Source organism: Meriones unguiculatus, chromosome X, assembly GCF_030254825.1.
Source record: "Meriones unguiculatus strain TT.TT164.6M chromosome X, Bangor_MerUng_6.1, whole genome shotgun sequence".
NCBI classification, from domain to species: domain Eukaryota; kingdom Metazoa; phylum Chordata; class Mammalia; order Rodentia; family Muridae; genus Meriones; species Meriones unguiculatus.
The window spans coordinates 41,164,469-41,182,869 of NC_083369.1; the positions used below are offsets into that span (position 1 = coordinate 41,164,469).

General features: G+C 40.1%; 1 protein-coding gene across 8 annotated transcripts in view; it reads left to right on the forward strand.

The window, feature by feature from the left end:
- Positions 1-3,710: 3,710 nt before the first annotated feature.
- The window catches only part of LOC110566179 (zinc finger protein 431-like), a 29,920-nt gene continuing 15,229 nt past the window's right edge, over positions 3,711-18,401 (forward strand). For 2 of the 8 annotated variants that reach the window (XM_060375575.1, XM_060375577.1), the window contains exons 1-2: positions 3,711-3,887; positions 4,232-4,333. Coding sequence is in view for 5 of the 8 variants with exons in the window: in XM_060375577.1 (XP_060231560.1) it covers positions 4,331-4,333 (3 nt within the window). In the remaining 3 variants the exon portion in view is untranslated. The remainder of the gene's footprint in view (positions 3,888-4,231; positions 4,334-18,401) is intronic. The other 6 variants (XM_060375576.1, XM_060375578.1, XM_060375582.1 and 3 more) reach the window with 5 other exon arrangements.

Here is an 18,401-nt window from a genome sequence, read left to right on the forward strand (position 1 = left end):
CGTACAAAAGAGAGGATGAATACAATACTATTTACAATACCCTCAAAGAAAATTAAATAAACCTAATCAAGGAAGCGAAAGACATCTATGATAGATCATCTGATGCTCACACACTGGTGGAGTAGGTAATGTTAAAAATTGCCATTATATATAAAGGTAAATACAGACATAAAAACAAATAGAGGTAAATTGAACACCCAAACACAAGTACATGTAACCTCATATCTGATAAAGATGTCAAAAACACATGCTTGAGAGAAAAACAAAAACAAAAACAAAAACAAAACAAAACAAAAAACCTTCAACAAATGGTCCTGGGAAAACTGGATGTCCACATGCATGACAATAAACATGTTTTAAAAATGTTAATGTTAAAATGCCAGATAGAAGATTGTCACAAAAATTAAATGCCTTGTATGTGTATAGAAAGGAGTATTTCCATCTATTTAGTAGGTATGTATGAAGTAGGATACTCAGTAATCAACTGTATATCTCATGACATAACTTGAATGTTATAAATACATATATATTAGTCAATGCTGCTTCTTCATGTTCCAATTACACATGCATTTAGCAGTTTATCTTGAAGTACTGCATCCTAAGGGAATTATCTACAGATGCCAGATAATGTAAACACAATGAGATATATTTTTAGAAAACAATTATACTGATGTGTGTGCATATGTGTGTAATGTGATTATGGTCATGTAAGTGATGCCATATGAAGAAGAAAACTTTGTGGGGATTGTTTTGCCCATCAGTATATTGTGATCAAGGCCAGATTGCCAGCCTTGTACACCACAGTCATTTTTTTTCCCAATGAGGTGTCTCATTGGTGCTCAAATAAGATCATTAGAAACATTACATCAGTAGCATATTGTCCCCTAGTCATACAGTAAACATATTATCACCTAAGGATAGAAGAACACAGGACTATTAGTATGATAAATCAATCCTATTTGCAAGTGAAAATGATATTTATATTGCCATCTTTTTATTTTTGTTTTGTTATAGTAGCAATGTTACTCTGTATGGGTGAACATTAAGGTAGAATGGTAAGAGGAATGGTAAAGGGAAAGTTATATGGACCTCAAGAACAGGTTACTTACAGTGCCCACCCTGAAATTCAGGGTTTTTTTTTTTTTTCAGTTGCTCATTTACAAATTGAAAGGTCTTGCTAGTGGATCAAAAAGTTCTATATGAGTGACACCTGAACCAATTCTCTCCTCTTTTAGAAAGAGATTCTAAGTTTAATATGATTTTGTAACTAGGGTACCATTAAGTACCATATCTCTGGTCCACTTTATATTGTGACCTGAATGTTTTGTCCACTTTATATATATTTGTCCACTTTATATTGTGACCTGAATGTTTTGTAAGAGAGAAAAGCACTTTCTCTTTGGTTGTAGAGGTCTAATTGTCTTCAGTGGTTAAGATCACAGATTACAGAGATTTAGGCAAGACTAAAAGGGGTGTTTCCCTTTGAGTAATATAAGAAACATTTCAAATTATGAGGAGGATGGGGGTACAAAGTCTCTTTTTGGGTATCCCACACAATTCTATCGAGTCTGCTATATGCCCATTGTGGCATTTCATTCACTATTGACATTGTGTTCCCTGATATCCCCAGCATTATTAAGATCTGCTGCCAGTTCATATGGAGCAACCTCTTCTGGTTACCTCCTATCACCAGCATTGAGAGTCTCACTTTTGCCTTGTCTGATCTTGCAAGCCTCAACATTCCCCCAGTTCCCATATGTGTGATCTCAGTTCAGAATTTGTAAAGTGAGTGGATTAACATTCTTCCTTGCTGCGGTCAACGTTGTGTTTATTTCTTTATTTAGTTCTTTACTTAGTTAGTTTGGAAAAGACAATATAACAGCCCCCTCCTTTTTTTTTTTTTTTATACACACAGCAATCTTACATGCATTCTGGATGGTAGTACAAGCACTTACTGTATCTTTAGTAATTTTCTCTTTGGAAAAGAAATTTAATCCAAATATTCTGACAATCACACAACTTTATCTGCCTATATGATGTACTCTTAGGGGAATAAATCTTGATCATTGTCTTCTATTAAGAACACCTCAAGGGAAGAGAATTCATAGGTAGGGACATCTCTGACAAGGTGCAGACCTAGGACAGGGTAGGCTTCTGGGAGGATATGGGTTGACTTTAGCTGAGACTCCAGTAGCAGTGGTCATGGAGACTGAAGAGGACAACCTCTAACTGGACAGGACTCATAGTGGAGAGAGGGGAACACCAACCCACCCACAAAAATTTCAACCCAAAATTTACCCTGCCTATAAAATGTACAGGGATACAGACAGAGCAGAGATTGAGGCAATGTCCAACCAATGCCTGGCCAAACCTGTGACCCACACCCCTTTGGGAGACAGCCAACCCTTGACACTATTAAGGATATTCTGCTATGCTCACAGATAAGAGCCTAGCATACCTGTCCTCTGAGGTGCTCCACCCAGCAGCAGCAGACTGAAACAGATGCTGAGACTCACTGCAAAACATTGGGCAAAGTACAGGGAGTCTTGTGGAAAAATGGGGGAAAGGATAGAAGGACCTGGAGGTGACAGGAGCTCCATTAGACCAACAGCGTCAACTAACCAGGGCCCAGTGGGGCTTGTGGAGACTGAAGCATCAACCAAGGACCATGCATGGACTGGACCTAGGATACCTACTGAGAGACCAAAGAATTAAAGATTAGTTTTTTGAGCTATTGTTTTAAAGTTTAAAGCATAAACCTGAACAAAGGCCAGACAGGTGAAGACATGTCCAGCCTCCTTCGAGGAGGAACCAGCCTTACTGTATTCCTTTCCTGCCCACTAGAGATACAGTTGCTAGGAAACAGGCCTAGATTGCCCCTCTCCATTAGGACAAACAAGGGAAGCCAGACAGTTAATGGTTTCGGGGGCCTTCCTATAGCAAATCAGTTCAAAATGCAACCTCCCCTTTTGCGTTTCGATGGCATTCCCCTGCTTTGGGCTTGATGGGAGGGACCTGACTCTTTAACAACTACCTACACTTAGCAGGAGGCTCTCTGCTCTCATCTGCTGTGGTGGTGTGTGAGCCCAAGCCAAAGCTTGTAATAAAAAGATCCTCCTATATTTTGCAACAGACTCGACTTCTGGTGATCTTTTGGGGTCTCAAGAATCCAGCACAACATTACACAGATGTAGCCAATGGCAGCTCAGTCTTCATGCGTGTTCCCTAGAGGGGCTGTCTCTGACATGGACTTTGTTACCTGCTTTTTTATTACTTCCCCCTGGTGGAGTTGCCTCACCAGGCCACTCCAAGAGGTTGTGCTCAGTTCTGATGTGACTTGAAGTATTCCCCTTTCCTGAAGAGTAATGGGCTTGATTCCAGGAGAAAGAAGGACAAGCACCTACTGAGTGCTGGGAGGGGAGCTCAGGCGACTATGAAGTCCTGACTCTAAGAGCACAGGGTCACTGCCCACAAAGGGGAGGAGCAGGCGGCTGAGCGTCAGAGCTGAAGTGGTGTATCTTCTCGCGGCTGGGTGAGAAGACAGACGGGTACATTTATAGAGGACAGGCACAAGTGCTACTGAAATGCAAATCTCCGCATAAGTGGAAAAGGGCTGGCCCTGAACTGGAAGCCTAGGTCACCAACTACTAAGCTGTATCTCTTCAGCACACTCTAACCCTAAGGGAGGAGCTCACGTCACTCAAGACTCTCTGACCAATCAGAGCCTCCAGGAGGACCTCACAGTTGGAGGAGTGTTCTTTCTGGGCGCCAAGCTGCAGGCTCAGCTCCATTGTTAGGCAGGTTTGAACGCTTCAGTGTGATGCGGTCTGAGCACTGCTGCTGGGTGCTGTGAGGTGAGCTCAGGCAAGTTCGGAAAAGGAGACATGGTAAGCGCAGGGTCACTACCCACAAAGGGGAGGAGCAGGGGCCTGAGCAGCGGGAGCTGGAGTTGTGTGTTCTCCCTGGGGGCTGGGTGGGAAGACAGATGGGTAGGCTATTGATGACAAGCTCAAGTGCTACAGAAATGTGGATATCTGCATATCTGGAAAAGGTCTGGTCCTGGACTGGAAAGCCTATGCCAGGAAACACTAAGCTGTGCCCCTTCATTATTACACTCTAACGTAAGGGAGGTGTTCATGTCACTCAAGAATCCCTGGCCAATCAGGTACTCCAGGCGGACCGCCAGTCAAAAAAGGGGGTGGTTCTTCCGGGTAATATGCTGCCTTTTCAGCTCCGTGGCTTAGCAGGCTTGACTGGCTCCGAGTGACGTCATCTGAACGCTGCTGCTGGGTGATGTGAGAGGAATCCAGGCAAGCTCCGAAGCGGCAAAATGGTGAGCACAGGGTCGCTGCACACAATGGGGTGGAGCATGCGGTTGAGCAGCGGGAGATGGAGTGATGGGTCGTTCCTGGGGCTAGGTGGTAAGCAGCGGCTAGATGTGGCCATCTGTGGGGTCTCTTTTAGTCCTAGTCAGTTCCTGGACCTGGTGCAGGGCCCTGCGCAACTTCACTATGGAGGATGCATCTGCGCAAAGCATTTGCAGCATGTGTAGAAACATCTTGGTAGGATACAAAATTCTAAGAGCCCTAGTTTCTTCTAGTATTTTCTACAAGTTTTGCCTTTAGCATTTAACATTTAAGTATATGATCCATTTGAAGTTTGTTAAGGCTGTAAAAGGCATCTCATGTGTTAGGTAGCACTCCAGTATAAAGCTGTGATGGAGAAGAGTAAGATTGATGATATGAAAAATGATTAGGAAATGGCAAGTGACACCAAGTAGAATGTAGATGCCTCTAAAACACCCCATAAGTAAGTGGTATGCTAACCAGACCTGTTAGAGATTAGGATGCATGAATATACATGTTTGTTCCTCAGGATTGTCCAGACATTTGGCTCCAAACCATAACAAAGGAGACAACTCTAATTTACAAAGGGCCATTAGGCCCCTCCTCATTATCAAGAACAGGCCTCTAACAAACTGCTCAGTGGGCATTACAGAGTCACAACCAATATTAAGGCCTGGTGTGCCATAAAAGCCCAGTTTTCTTCTTGAAAAGAGCATAGTTCTGCCACATGGGCAAGACTATACCAGGTGACAATTTGAAAAGGAAAAACACTTGTGGTGAGGGCTGACTCCATCAAGCAAGGCTTTCCATGAGGTCCTCATGTATGGAGAATGACACTAGCTCTCCTCTCTGAGCTAGCAGGCTTTCACCCCAACATCTTGCTCCCGAGTCTTTATTAGTAAAATAGAATGACTGAGATTTTGTTAAAAACAGCAGGTCACGTGATCCCAGTCATTTGCTCCCTTTGATTAAACTTCCTGAATCATTTAGTTAAAGGGCTGTACTATAGCAGAGTTTTAAAATCATCCATTTGAATCATGTAGTGAACTGTCCATTGCAGTTCACTAACAAGAAAAGGATTTGTAAGTGGCACAGGGCTTCTGCCTTCAGAACAGGAAAACAGTTTCCTTTGTACACTGCAGGGTGAAATAAGGTAGGCAATACCTATATCACAGACTAAAGTTTAAGGGAGTCAGCTGCAGGGGTCAGCATTGTGAAGAAGAACTTGATTCAGGGTGAGTGGTTTTGCAATTTTGTAGCTTGTATTAATTCATGCATGTGAATGAAAACAGACCAGATTGGTTAGAATACAATTTGGGTAAGTTAGCTTGAGCCAGTGAATACTGTATTTCCAATTAAGGGACTGTCTTATACAGATAGGTACAACCCTCATTGTCACAGTTAAGTCAGCTCAGAAATTAGAGACACAGGCCATTTGTATTTCTGTGTGTGTCAGGGTACAGATCTCAGCCACTAACCTTGCACATAAGGGCAAACACTATCTTGTTAATGCCATTCTCTCTACCAGGGAAGGGCCTGCTCTTTTTCAGAGTCAGTATAGTTTTCTTTATCTTTTTGAAAAGTCAGTTGTTGGTATTACTTTTTAAATTTCCTTTTCTTTATATATCCCTGCTTTCATCTTGTTTCTATTCTCCAATGTTTCCCAGAGATAAGAATTTAATTCCTTTTTCTCAAGTGCTTTGATATTTGCTTCTGTTTATAGCAATGCCTCATATAGCTCAACCTTTAAGACTTGCTTTGAACCCCTAATCCTGACTTTGCTGTCCAGTGTCTGGAAAATAGTGCTGCTGCCAGTGACCTTCCCCAGCATGGAGAGGAGAGTTGGAGGGTCTTTGCTGATGTGGCTGCCTTTAGAGGGGATAAAGCATCAGCCAGGAGAGAGTGAGTCAGACTTGATGATCAGGGAAATCACACAGCCCTGACTGACTAGTAGCAAGGCCACTTCTGTTATGGATGAGGAATTGTACGCCACACAGCAGGTCTGATATCAGAAGGTTTATTTGAGGGAAGGGAGAGGAGTTATAGCCTGGGTGAGCCATGAGGGCAGAGAGATAAAGAAAAAGAGAGGGGAAAAAACAGAGACAGAGACACAGAACAAAATGGAGAGTAAGAGAAAGAGGAAGAGAACATGGGGTGGCAGGTGGGTCCTATTTACTGGCAGTACACAACTGTTGGTGGCCATGGGTGATGACATTGCCAGGTCCCTGAAGACACCTGAAGGCAGGCCAGCAGGACCACCTGTAGGCTAACAGCTTCTGCTGCTCTGACTGACTAGCAACCAAATGCTTCTTTATTTATACGGATATCATAGAGCAAAGATGACTAATGATTATCCAAGAAGTACAGACCATGTGTTTGAGTTTTCATTACATATCCAAAGTTACACGTTCAGTCACATTAGAAAATACAAACAGAACAGATTTTATTAGTATTAGCCCTATAACTCTAATTTAAAGAATCTAAAGAAATGTCTCCTTCAGGGGCTGGAGAGATGGCTCAGTGGTTAAGAGCACCTCCAAAGGACCTGAGTTCCATTCCCAGCACCCACAAGGCAGCTCAAAACTGTCTGTAATACCAATTCCAAAAGATCTCACACTTCACAGTAACGCACATAAAATTAAATAATCATTTTATAAAAGAAAAAGAATGTCTCCTCCAAAGCAAACACGTTTATTATATGACAGCCTGCTTGTAGGCTGGCAGTGTTTGTAATTTGAGAGCACTCCAGATATTATCTGAACTGATCTTTTTATGAATAACAAATACTAATTAATACCTAACTTCTTTTACTATATGTATCATCATCTACACAATAAAATAGGAAAGATTTATTTTAGGCAATCTATCTTTTTTACTGAGTTATATTCCTCTATGGGTGTACTTTCTTTAAACTATGTTTTCAGAGACCTCTAAGGCTATAATAAAAAGAGGCTTTCAATCTGTAATCTTTTCTCCTGGCCAGTCAGAGCTTGTCAGTTGTCTCAGTTTAACCTGAACCAATTATAATGTTTGAGTTTGCTCAGGGGCAGATACCACAAGAAGATTCCTAGAATAATGGCTTCATATAGCTATGTGCTTATCTGTGCTTATGATTTCCAGGGCAAAAGGAATAGTGGCCTAAGGTTAATTTGAGTACTTATCTAAAAAAAAAAAAAAAACTCATTCATGATTTTTCTCAGGAAAAGACATAAATTGAATGCAGAAAGTCCCTAATAATGTAACACAAAGAGACCAAAACCCAAAAATTACAGATAGAAGGATGGTGAGGATAATCACCATCCTTCTCAGTTTTGCTGGAACTGTATCAAGCAGCTATGCTGGCTACATGACTATGTTTCCAGTGAATTCGCCTGTGCCATACTTCAGCTCCTGTCAGGCTGGTCCCTGCCTGGTTAGTGCAAAGGGAAAGAGACCAGTGAATGAGTGTCTGCTGAGCTCCCTGGCTTTTAGAGCGGGGAGGGAGGGGGAATTACAAATAAGAATTGAGTTCACTGATCAAGTTTGAGCTTTGTGTAGTCACAGGACAGAAAGGGATAGGGAGGAAGGAAAGTGAGAACTTCCTTGCTATGACAGTAGTTGGCATTAGTAATGTGTATTGAGGTCATCAATTTTAGACGATGAGTTAACGTCCAAACTGGCCATTTAGGGAGAAGGGGCAGCTTTTAACAGACTAAGGCCATCAAGATTCTGGATGAGGAACTGAACTTATTTCTAGAAACCAAATTTCTGTAGTTATACTAGTTCAGCAAACACAGAAAACCTGGAGAAACTTGTGTGTCTGTGCCTAATAGGATATTATTTTTCTTGTCTGAAAATGCACAACCTGAGAGAAAAGGTATAAATAATACTTGGTGGGCTCTAATACATATGTTTAGTCTATGAAGAATATTGGACTATAAAATCTTTTTTAACTTTTAAAAATAATTTTTGAAATGACAATTAAGTCATTTCATCCTTCTCATTCCTCCCTACTGTTAAATTATCAAACCCAGGGACAAAGGGCTGAGAAGCCTATTTAACAAATCAAAGCAGACCTGGCTGCCAGCATCCCTCAGTCCCTACCTGTTAACTGGGTAATGGTTGGCATACCTAGCCCTCTAGCCCAGAGCTTGGGCTGCTCTTCTCCTAGCTATCCTTTCTCGTGTAATCCAATCATTTTGGTTGCCTGGTCTTCATCTGTCATTTACAATCCTAGCCTCTTGGTCTGGCTCTCCCCTTCCCCTTCCACCCTCCCCTCACATGACTCAGGGCCATGTCCATTCTGGACTCTCCCAGATGTCTCTGCATCTGCCTATGCTCTCTCCTTTTAACTATAATAAACTTTCTACTCCCACCATACCTAGAAGCAGCCATGTCCTTTTCTTTTTATTTCTTTTTTTTTTTTTTTCCATTTACCTCTCCTTGCTTTCAAATCATGGCCACTTTTTGCTTTAATTGTTGTTACTGTTCTATTTGACTGAAGTTTGGCTATAAGACCTCCCAGCTATGAAGTAGAGATGGCTGTACTGGACATTGAGTGTATAATGGAATGTACATTCTGTGCCTTGGAAGAGGGACAGGAAATGTTCTAGGAGACTGAAAAACTCCACTAAAATACAGATTACTCAGACTATGGCTCTGTCTTTCCCTAGGGTAGAAGGGGAGAGCTGGGAAGGTGTCAGCTGTTACCAGGTGTCATTTGATCTCTGACTTCCCTAGCAGAGAAGCTGCTACTGTCCTAAGGCCCAGCTTCGTTGTTCAAACTAATGAGGGCTCTGGGCAGGCCTAGCAATTAGGAAGCACCAGTGGAAGATAGCTTTTAGGTTTTTCCAGGATTCTCCTCTGATGCAGCTATAGGGAGTTGTCAGGGAGACCACAAGCCATTCCATGCTAAGTGTGGGGCCACTGTCCCCAGGCCAGGTCTGGTGAGCTATCAGAGTCTGATCTGCTGGGACTGAGATGGATTGTAGTTCTGTTGATCCATGTGGTAACCTGGGAAGAGACCCTTGGCCTTAGACCCTTCCCTGAGGGGAGGGGAGAGGTTCTGCAGCTTTGGCAGTTTAAAGCTGTGGTGCTTATAATATCACTACCCAGTGTGCAAACGCAGGCATTGCTTTTGGTGTGCATTGCAATGGGAAGACTGGAAACCTGAAGGTCTGGTTTCTAAAAGTTCTGAAACTTGCATTCCACATTCATTTTGTGAGATAAATATTATAAATAGTTTAGTAACTGATAGAAAGGAGGTGCTGAGGATCATCCCTCAGCAATACTTGATCAGAATTGTTTTACCTGTTCATTCCCACCAGGCACAGTGACATGATTCAGGGAAATTCAATTCCAGGGTACAAAAAGGAGTTTATGGGATGCTGAGGTTTTGTCAGGTGTGCATGGTGTTGGGTAAATAGATCAAATTCCACATCCTGTGATATAATCAATATGCCAGGAAGCAGATGTTAAAATTAGTCTTCAACATTGTTTTGTGTATAGGCTTGAGTGGGGCTGGGTTTGCCTGAAGCCATAAGGGGACACGAGGAACTGCAGAGCCATAGCCCACCTTTCTGACTATCTCCATTTCCAGAGAGAGCTCTAGAGCATGGGGCCTCTTAGTTTGGAAGACAGATTAGTGGTAGCTGGTGTGTCAGAAATGCAACAGTTCAGGGGTCACTTTGAGTTATTTCCATAGAAGTTGTGAAGCTTGTGTTTAATTTCTATAATCATACAATCAGAGGGAGCATTGATCATATTCATATTTTTCTTGTCAGAGTTTCCTTAGGTCTTTTGATGAAAACTTGAATATACTTTTTAGGCTTATGTGTTTAACTTTTTCTCTTCATCCACTCATTCTTTTGCAAATACTGTCCACAGTCTTGATTGTTGTAGCTTTGTGGTAGGTACAGAAGTCACATTGTGTCAGTATGTACCCTGTTCTTCATAATCCTATTGAGAATTCTGTTAGCTTTGGAAGTGGCCTTCCTATTATAAGTTGTTAAGAATTTTATTTTATTTATTTGTCTAATAAATAGTTTATTCATTTACATCCGGACTGCGACCCCTCTCTCCTCTCCTCCTGGTCCCACTCTTCTACCCTTTTCCCCTTTTCCCCTCTCACCTTTTCAGAGAAGGGGAGCTCCCTCACCCCCATATCACCCCACCCCAGCACATCAAGTCTGAATACATCCCCTTCCATTGAGTCCAGGCAAGGTAGCCCCACTAAGGGGAAGTGATCTAAAATCAGGCAACAGAGTTCATGTCAGAAACAGCCGCCCCCCTCACTTGCTAAGCCATGTAGGGGGCTAGGTCCAGACCATGAATGCTCTTTGGTTGGTGATTCAGTCTGTGTAAGCCCTCGTGGACCTATGTTAATTGAGTTTGTTGGTCTTTTGTGGAATTCTTGTCCCCTCTGGATCCTTTTATCCTTCCTTAACACTTCCACAAGGCTCCCCAAGCTCTATCCCATGTTTGGCTATGAGTCTTAGTATCTGTTTTGAGCCCCTGCAGATAACAGTTTTGCTAGGCTCCTGTCTCCAAGCATAGCAGAGTATGATTAATAGTGTCAGGGGTTGGCTCTCTACCTTGGGGTAGGTCTCAGGTTGGATTAGTCATTGTTGGACATTACCTCAATCTCTGCTCCTTCTTTATCCTTGTACTTCTTGTAAGCAGGGTAAATTTTGGGTCAAAGGTTTTATGGGTGGGTTGGTGTTCCCCTCCCTCCACTGGAAGTCCTGCCTAGCTAGAAGGTGGCCACTTCAGTCTTCATGTTGCCCGCTGCTAGGAGTCTCATCTAGCATTACTGCTATTTCCTCCCAGGAGCCTACCCTATCAGAGGTCTCCAGCTTGTCTCAAGATTCCCCTTTGTTGTTGGCAATAAAATAGCGTTGGCCTAAATAATATTTATTATTTACTCTATAATTATTATGGCAGTATTGTCTAGCCCACTATCACAATCAATAAGACACAGACACCTCTAAGATTTTATAATTTTAACACCCTGGGCTGGGCAGATATTCCAACTACTCTATCTCAATAACCTTCCTATCCACCTCCCAGCTCCTAGCCAATGTCATCCACCTTAACCATTTGTCTGGACTACCTTCCATCCTCAGTCATACAGATAATTGCTTATATTTTTCATCCACGCCATCTTCAGAGTCTTTTCTCTGGGCACACATGGTTCCTTCTCTGCGATAACCCAGCTAACCCATAGTGGCGTCTTCCTTCCTCTTCTCTTCCTGACTGTACTGTCTCTTTCATGTAATTCTCCTGTCCCCAGAGCCTGGGAACCTTAACCACACCTACCTCCTTATACATGGGAGAGGACAGTAACCAGATCTTGATGGCCAGTTAATTAGCATCAAAAATACAAGTATCAGACCAACCCCCGACAGCCCCTCTTTGGTTTCTCTTCTTTCTCCCAGCCCTCTCACTTCCTGCCCCTCCTCCTCACAACTGATCCTCACGCTGCTTCCCTCCCCATACTGTCTCCTACCCAATTTCTTCTCTTCATCCACTTTCACTGTCTATTTTACTTCCCCTTCTAAGTGAGATTCGAGCAACTTTCTTTGGACCTTCCTTGTTCCCTAGCTTTTTTGGGTTTGTGGATTGTAGTATGGTTATCCTGTATTATATGGCTAATATCTGCTAAGTGAATATATACCATGTGTTTCTTTCTGGGTCTGGGTTATCTCACTCAGGATGGTCTTCTAGTTCTATCCACTTGTCTGAAGAATTCATAATTTCTTTGTTTTTAATAGCTGAGCAGTGTGTCAGTGTACCACAGTTTCTTTATGGATTCTTCAGGTGCAGGACATCGAGGTTGTTTCCAGTTTTTGGCTATTATGAATAAAGTTCCTATGAACATAGTTGAGGAAATGTCCTTTTGTATGGTGGAGCATGTTTTAGGTGCCCAGGAGTGGTAAAGCTGAGTCTTGAGGTAGAACTATTCCCAATTTTCTGAGAAAGCACCAGAAGTGGTTGTACAAGTGTGCACTCCCATCAACAGTGGAGGAGCATTCCTCTTCCATGTCCTTGCCAGCATGTGCTATCAATTGAGTTTTTGACCTTAGTCATTCTGATGGGTGTAATGTGGGATCTCAGAGTATTTTGATTTTCATTTTCCTGATGACACAGCATTTCATTAAGTGTTTCTTGGCCATTAGAGATTTCTCTGTTAGGGATTTTTGGTTTAGCTCTGTACTCCATTTTTAATTGGATTATTTGGTTTTTTGGTGCTTAATTTCTTAAGTTCTTTATATATTTTGGGTATTAGCCCTCTGTTTGATGTAGGGTTGGTGAAGATCTTTTCCCAATTTGTAGGCTGTCATTTTGTTCTGTTGACAGTGTCCTTTGCCTTACAGAAGCTTTTCAGTTTTATGAGATCCCTTTTATTAATTGTTGATCTTAGTGCCTGAGCTCTTGCTTTTCTCTTAAGGAAGTTGTCTCTTAAGCCAGTGAGTTCCCACTTTTTCTTGGTCTTAGATCCACTTGGACTTGAGGTTTGTGCAGGGTGATAAATAGGGATCTATTTGCATTTTTCTACATGTAAACATCCAGTTACCACTATTTGTTGAAGATGGTGTCTTTTTTTTTTTTCCATTGTATGATTTTGGCTTTTTGTCAAAAATCAAGTGTCCATAGGTGTGTGGGTTTATTTCTAGGTCTTAATTTTGGTTCCACTGATCAACCTGTCTGTTTCTCTACTAATACCACATAGTTTTTATTACTATTGCTCTGAAGTACAGCTTGAGATCAGGGATGGTGATGCCTTCAAAAAGTTTCTTTTGTTTTGTTTTGTTGTTTTTTTTTTTTTGGTACAGAATTGTTTTAGCTATTTGGGGTCTTTTTTTTTTCATATGAAGTTGATAGTTGCTCTTTTAAGGTCTGTAAAGAATTGTGTTGGTATTTTGATAAAATTGCATTAAATCTTTAGATGACTTTTGGGAAGATGGCCGTTTTTACGTTAATCCTACTGATCCATGAGCATGAAAGATCTTTCCACCTTCTGATATCTTTGATTTTTCTTCAAAGACTTGAAATTTTTTTCAAACAGGCTTTTCACTTGCTTAGAGTCACACCAAGATATTTGATATTATTTGTGGCTATTGTGAAGGATGTTGTTTCCATAATTTCTTTCTCAGCCCTTTTGTCATTTGTGTAAAAGAGGGCTACTAATTTTTTTAGTTATTTTTATATCCAGCCCCTTTGCTAAAGGAGTTTATTAACTGTATGATTTGTCTGGTAGAAATTTGGGGTACGTTTCTGTATACTATTATATCATCTATGAATAGATGTCAAGAATTTTCTTTGGATTATATTGAATTTATGCTGCAGATTGAACATAGGCAACATCCTCCCCCTCCTCCTCCTCCTCCTTTTTGAAAATACATAATTTTAGTGATATTATCCTACATAACCATTTAGCAAACTACACTAAGTGTGAGAAACTGACTGCTGTGAAATACTATACAACGCCATGAAAAAAGGAATTCAGTAGAGTTTAATCACACAGAATACACTGTTATGATTACATAAAAGCTATCCCATCAAGTATAATTTAATTAAGAAGACAAGAGTGAAAAGAAAACATGGTCCAGAATTGAACATAGGATTTTGTATTAGCATGCAAAATAAATTCTAATAGCAATAGGTTGGGATTTTCTACAGATATCAACTAAAATTAGTTAAAACCATGTTGCATTGTTATGGTTGATATAAAATTGCACATATTTACTTTATGTATTCTGATTCATTTGGACACATTACCTGCAGCCATACAACCTTATTACAACAGACAACACAGCAAACTGTTTTCCACACATTCTCATTCTATCTATGTTTATGTGTGTCTGCGTTACATAGAGTTCTCATAAAGTGACAGACTTTCTGTGGATCCCAATCTTCTCAGTATATTTTCCATGTACTTGAATTAGTATTAAGAAGTATCAGAATTCTCATGTTCATAGCAGTTATATTCACGGTGGCCTAAATTTTAAAATAACCTATTATTTGTTGAGGACAAGCTGGATGCCTCAGGAGGACTTTGTGCTAAATGGATGAAGACAGTAGCAATGATTAAAGGATTATACACTTATAAGTAACTCTCACAGTCAGTGATGTATTAGTTACAAAGCAGAATGTAGTTAAAGCTTAGGCAGTGTCCATCAACTCACTTCTTTCTCACATCTTAATCTTTAATGTGCTCTCATTCGTAAGATGGGTGTGAGAGCTTCAGCCATTTCGTATAAACCACAGGTAGCAGTAGAAAATAAAGAGCAGAAAGCATAGAGTCCAACTGAAGCAATCACCTTCAAAGGATTTTTCTAACATTTTTATACTTGGTATGTGGGGAAGAAAAAAATGAAATATCAAGCTTTTTGTACCAGGATTGTTATAGAGATGAGCAATCAAATGTGCTGTAAAATGCAGCAAATTGCTTTATTTGAATGGTACGAGAACTTTCTGCCAGTGAGTCATTCTGTATGAAAAAGTGAAAAATTAGATTAAGAAACAGTCTGACTTGTTTTGTTTGAATTTAAGTAATGACAATAAATTATAGTTTAACAAAAATGTAATGCTCTTAGAAAAGTGATTATATCTTTGTTTTCTTCTGATCAAATAACCTTCCTTAGATTGTAACACTTTTATTTTTGGATAACATACTTAAACACTTAACATTTTTATGTATCAAGTTATATATGTTTAAATGTATGTTTAATTATTGTAGCAATGCTGTATAACCTTACATATATATTTCTATTTTTGAATAGTTATTCAAACATTAGTTTTCCTTAAAGAGAAGCAAGACTACTCTTTTGGAATTAAATGACCAGAAACCTCTGTAGTTCCACAATCCAACCTAGTAAAAGATAACATGAGAAAATGACCTGTGTTTGTTTCCTGCATGATATATATTTCACATTGGCGAGAGAAAAACTTCTGATTTCACAGATCTCGACAGGGCCCAGGAATGAGCTTGTCATAAACTCCTGTGTGATGCTCACCCTCTACACACACAGAGCGAGACTGTATCTGTCAAAATCATGTTTTCCCTGTCTTCACTATTTCACTTCACTTGCTCATTATTGCTTCCCTTCTTTGCATTTTCATTTAGGAACTGTGAATTAATGTTTTTAATTGAAATAGATTTTTCTCTTATACAGTATATTCTGACCACTGTTTCTCGTCCCTCCATTCCTCCCAGCTACCTGCTACCTCTCCTTTTCCGCAGATCTATTCCCCTTCCTCTGTTTCCTCTTCAGAAAAGAGCAAGCCCCCAAGAGAGGATAGCCAAACAAGACCAAACAGGATACAAAATGACAAGGCAATAGACTTGAGAATGGACAAGGCAACCTCATAGGAGGAAAAGAATCTCAAGAGCAGGTGAGAGAGTCAAAGCTACACCTGCTCTCACTATTAGGTGTCCTACCCAAGCACCAAGCTATCAGCCATAACATATCAGCCAAGAACCTGGTGCAGATCCATACATGCTTCATGCTTACTTTTTAAGCCTCTGTGAGATTCTTAACCATTGAGGTAGTGTAAGGCATGGGTTCCCTCTCATGGCCTTGAGCCTCAAGTTAAAGCAAACATTGGTTTGCCCCTTAAACAAGTTTGTTGCCACCATGCCCCTGCACATCTTGCAGGCAGGACAGATTTTTAGGTAGAAGGTTTTTTAACTGGGTTGGTTTGTAAGTTTCTCTTTCTATAGCCTGTAGAGTACCTTCTCACCCCAAAGAAGCTAGAACATATGTGTGAAGTCTCCAAGCCAGCACCTGCTCCACCTTTTTACATTCATTGTGCTGTGTGGAAGTTCTCCTCAGCAATGGAGCCCTGCTATCAGTTTTCAGAGAGCAACCTTCTGTCTTAGCATCGGCCTGAATTGTTTAGAGATCTCCATGGGACCTCTTCTTCCAACAACTCAACTGAATGTAACCTAGTCCCACCGTGAAGCTGTGCCTGGCAACGAAGGATGGCCAGTTCAGACTCCATTTTCTCCATTACTAGGAGTCCTCACTCAGGTCACCCTCATAGATTCCAGGAAGTTACCAGTGCACCAAGTTTCTACACTAACCTCCAAATGCCCCCTAATTCCAACTCTTCCTCCCTGAACTGTGCTCTCTCCACCTTCCCAACTGATCCCTCTCACTCCTGTCCCTAATTACCCCCAGTCTACCCACAGAATCTAATTAATTTCCTCTTTCCAGAGAGATCCATGCTTCGTCTATATCACTTCTCTTTACCTGTTCTCTCTGGGTCTGTGAGTTGTACCTCAGTTATCATTTACCTAATAGCTAATACCCTTTGTAAGTGACCAATTCCCAGTTTTCAGAGGAAACATAATATTGATTTCCATAACGGCTGTATTAGTTTGCTCTCCTACCAAAAATGGACGAGTGTTCTTTCTTCACATCCTTGCGAGCCTGAGCTGTCATTTGTATTATTGACCTTAGCCATTCTGACATGTATAAGATAGAATCTCAGAGTAGTTTTCATTTGCATTTCCATGATAGCTAAAGATAAGGATATTGAACATTAAATGTTTCTTAGCCACATGGGATTACTCTTTTGAGAATTCTCTGTTTAGATCCTACCTTGTTCTTTAATTGAATTTTTGTTCTTTGAACATCTAGTTTCTTGAGTTCTTTATACATTTTGTATAGTATATCTATCTGTTGTGGAGTTGGTAAAAATATTTTACCATTCCTTAGGCTGTCTTGTCTCTTTGTCCAACTGACTTTTTTTCCCCTTTATAGATGCTTTTAAGTTTCATGAGGTCTCATTTAATAATTGTTGATTTTAGTGCCTGTACTATTGGTGTACTGTTCAGAACACCTGTGCCAGTGCATTCAGGGCAGTTTTCCACTTTATTTTGAGGTCTCTGATCCACTGAGATTGAGTTTTGTGCAGGGTAATAAATATGTATCCGTTTGAATCCCTCTTCATGCAGCAATACAGTTTAACCAACACTGTTCATTGGAGATACTATCCTTGTTCCAGTGTGTATTTCTAGATTCCTTATAAAAACTGTCCATATGTGGATGGAATTATGTCTGGGTCTTCAATTTGATTCCATTGATCAATGTGTCTGTTTTTATGCCAATACTACGCAGTTCTTTTATTGTTTAGGATTATTTTTAGCTATAATGGGTTTTTGATATTTCATATGAAGTAAGAATTGTTCTTTCAAGGTCTGTAAACAATTTTGTTGGAATTTTGATGGGGACTATGTTGAATCTGTATGTTGGTTTTGGTAAGATGGCCATTTTTACTGTGTTAATAACACTGATCCTTGAACATGAGAGATGTCTACATCTTCTGATATGTTCTTCATTTTTTTAAAGACTTCAAGTGTTTTTCATTTATTTATTTATTCATTTTACATCCTAATCACAGCCCAACTGCCTCTTCTTCTTTCAGTCCACCTTCCCACCCACTTGAAGTTTTTATCATAGAAGTTTTCACTTGACTTTTTAGTTACTCCAACATATTTTATATTACTTGAAGGTATTGTGAAGGGTGTTGTTTGCCTGATTTCTTTCTCAGTCTATTTGTCATTTTTATATAAGAGAGCTACTGATTTTTTTTTAGTTAATTTTGGATCCAGCCACTTTCCTCAAAGTGTTTTTCATCTGTAAGAATTTGGTAGTTGAATTTTTGGAGTCACTTATGTATACTATCATATAATCTGCCAATTAGAATACGTTGTGTTCTTCCTTTCCAAATTATATCTCCTTGATCTTTCCATTGTCTTACTGCTCTACCTAGAACTTCATGTACTATATTGAATAGATATGGAAAGAGTGGGCATTCTTGTCTTGTTCTTGATTTTAGTGGAATTGTTTTGAATTTCTCTCTGTTTAATTTGATGTTACCTATAGGCTTACTGTAAGTTTTCTTTATTATGTTTAGGCATTTTCTTTGTATCCCTAATATTTCCAAGACTTTTATCATGAATTGATGTTTAATTTTGTCAGAAGCTTGTTCAGTGTCTAATGAGATAATTATGTGGCTTTTTTTCCCTGTTTTTAATATGGTGGATTACATTTTCCATTTTTCATC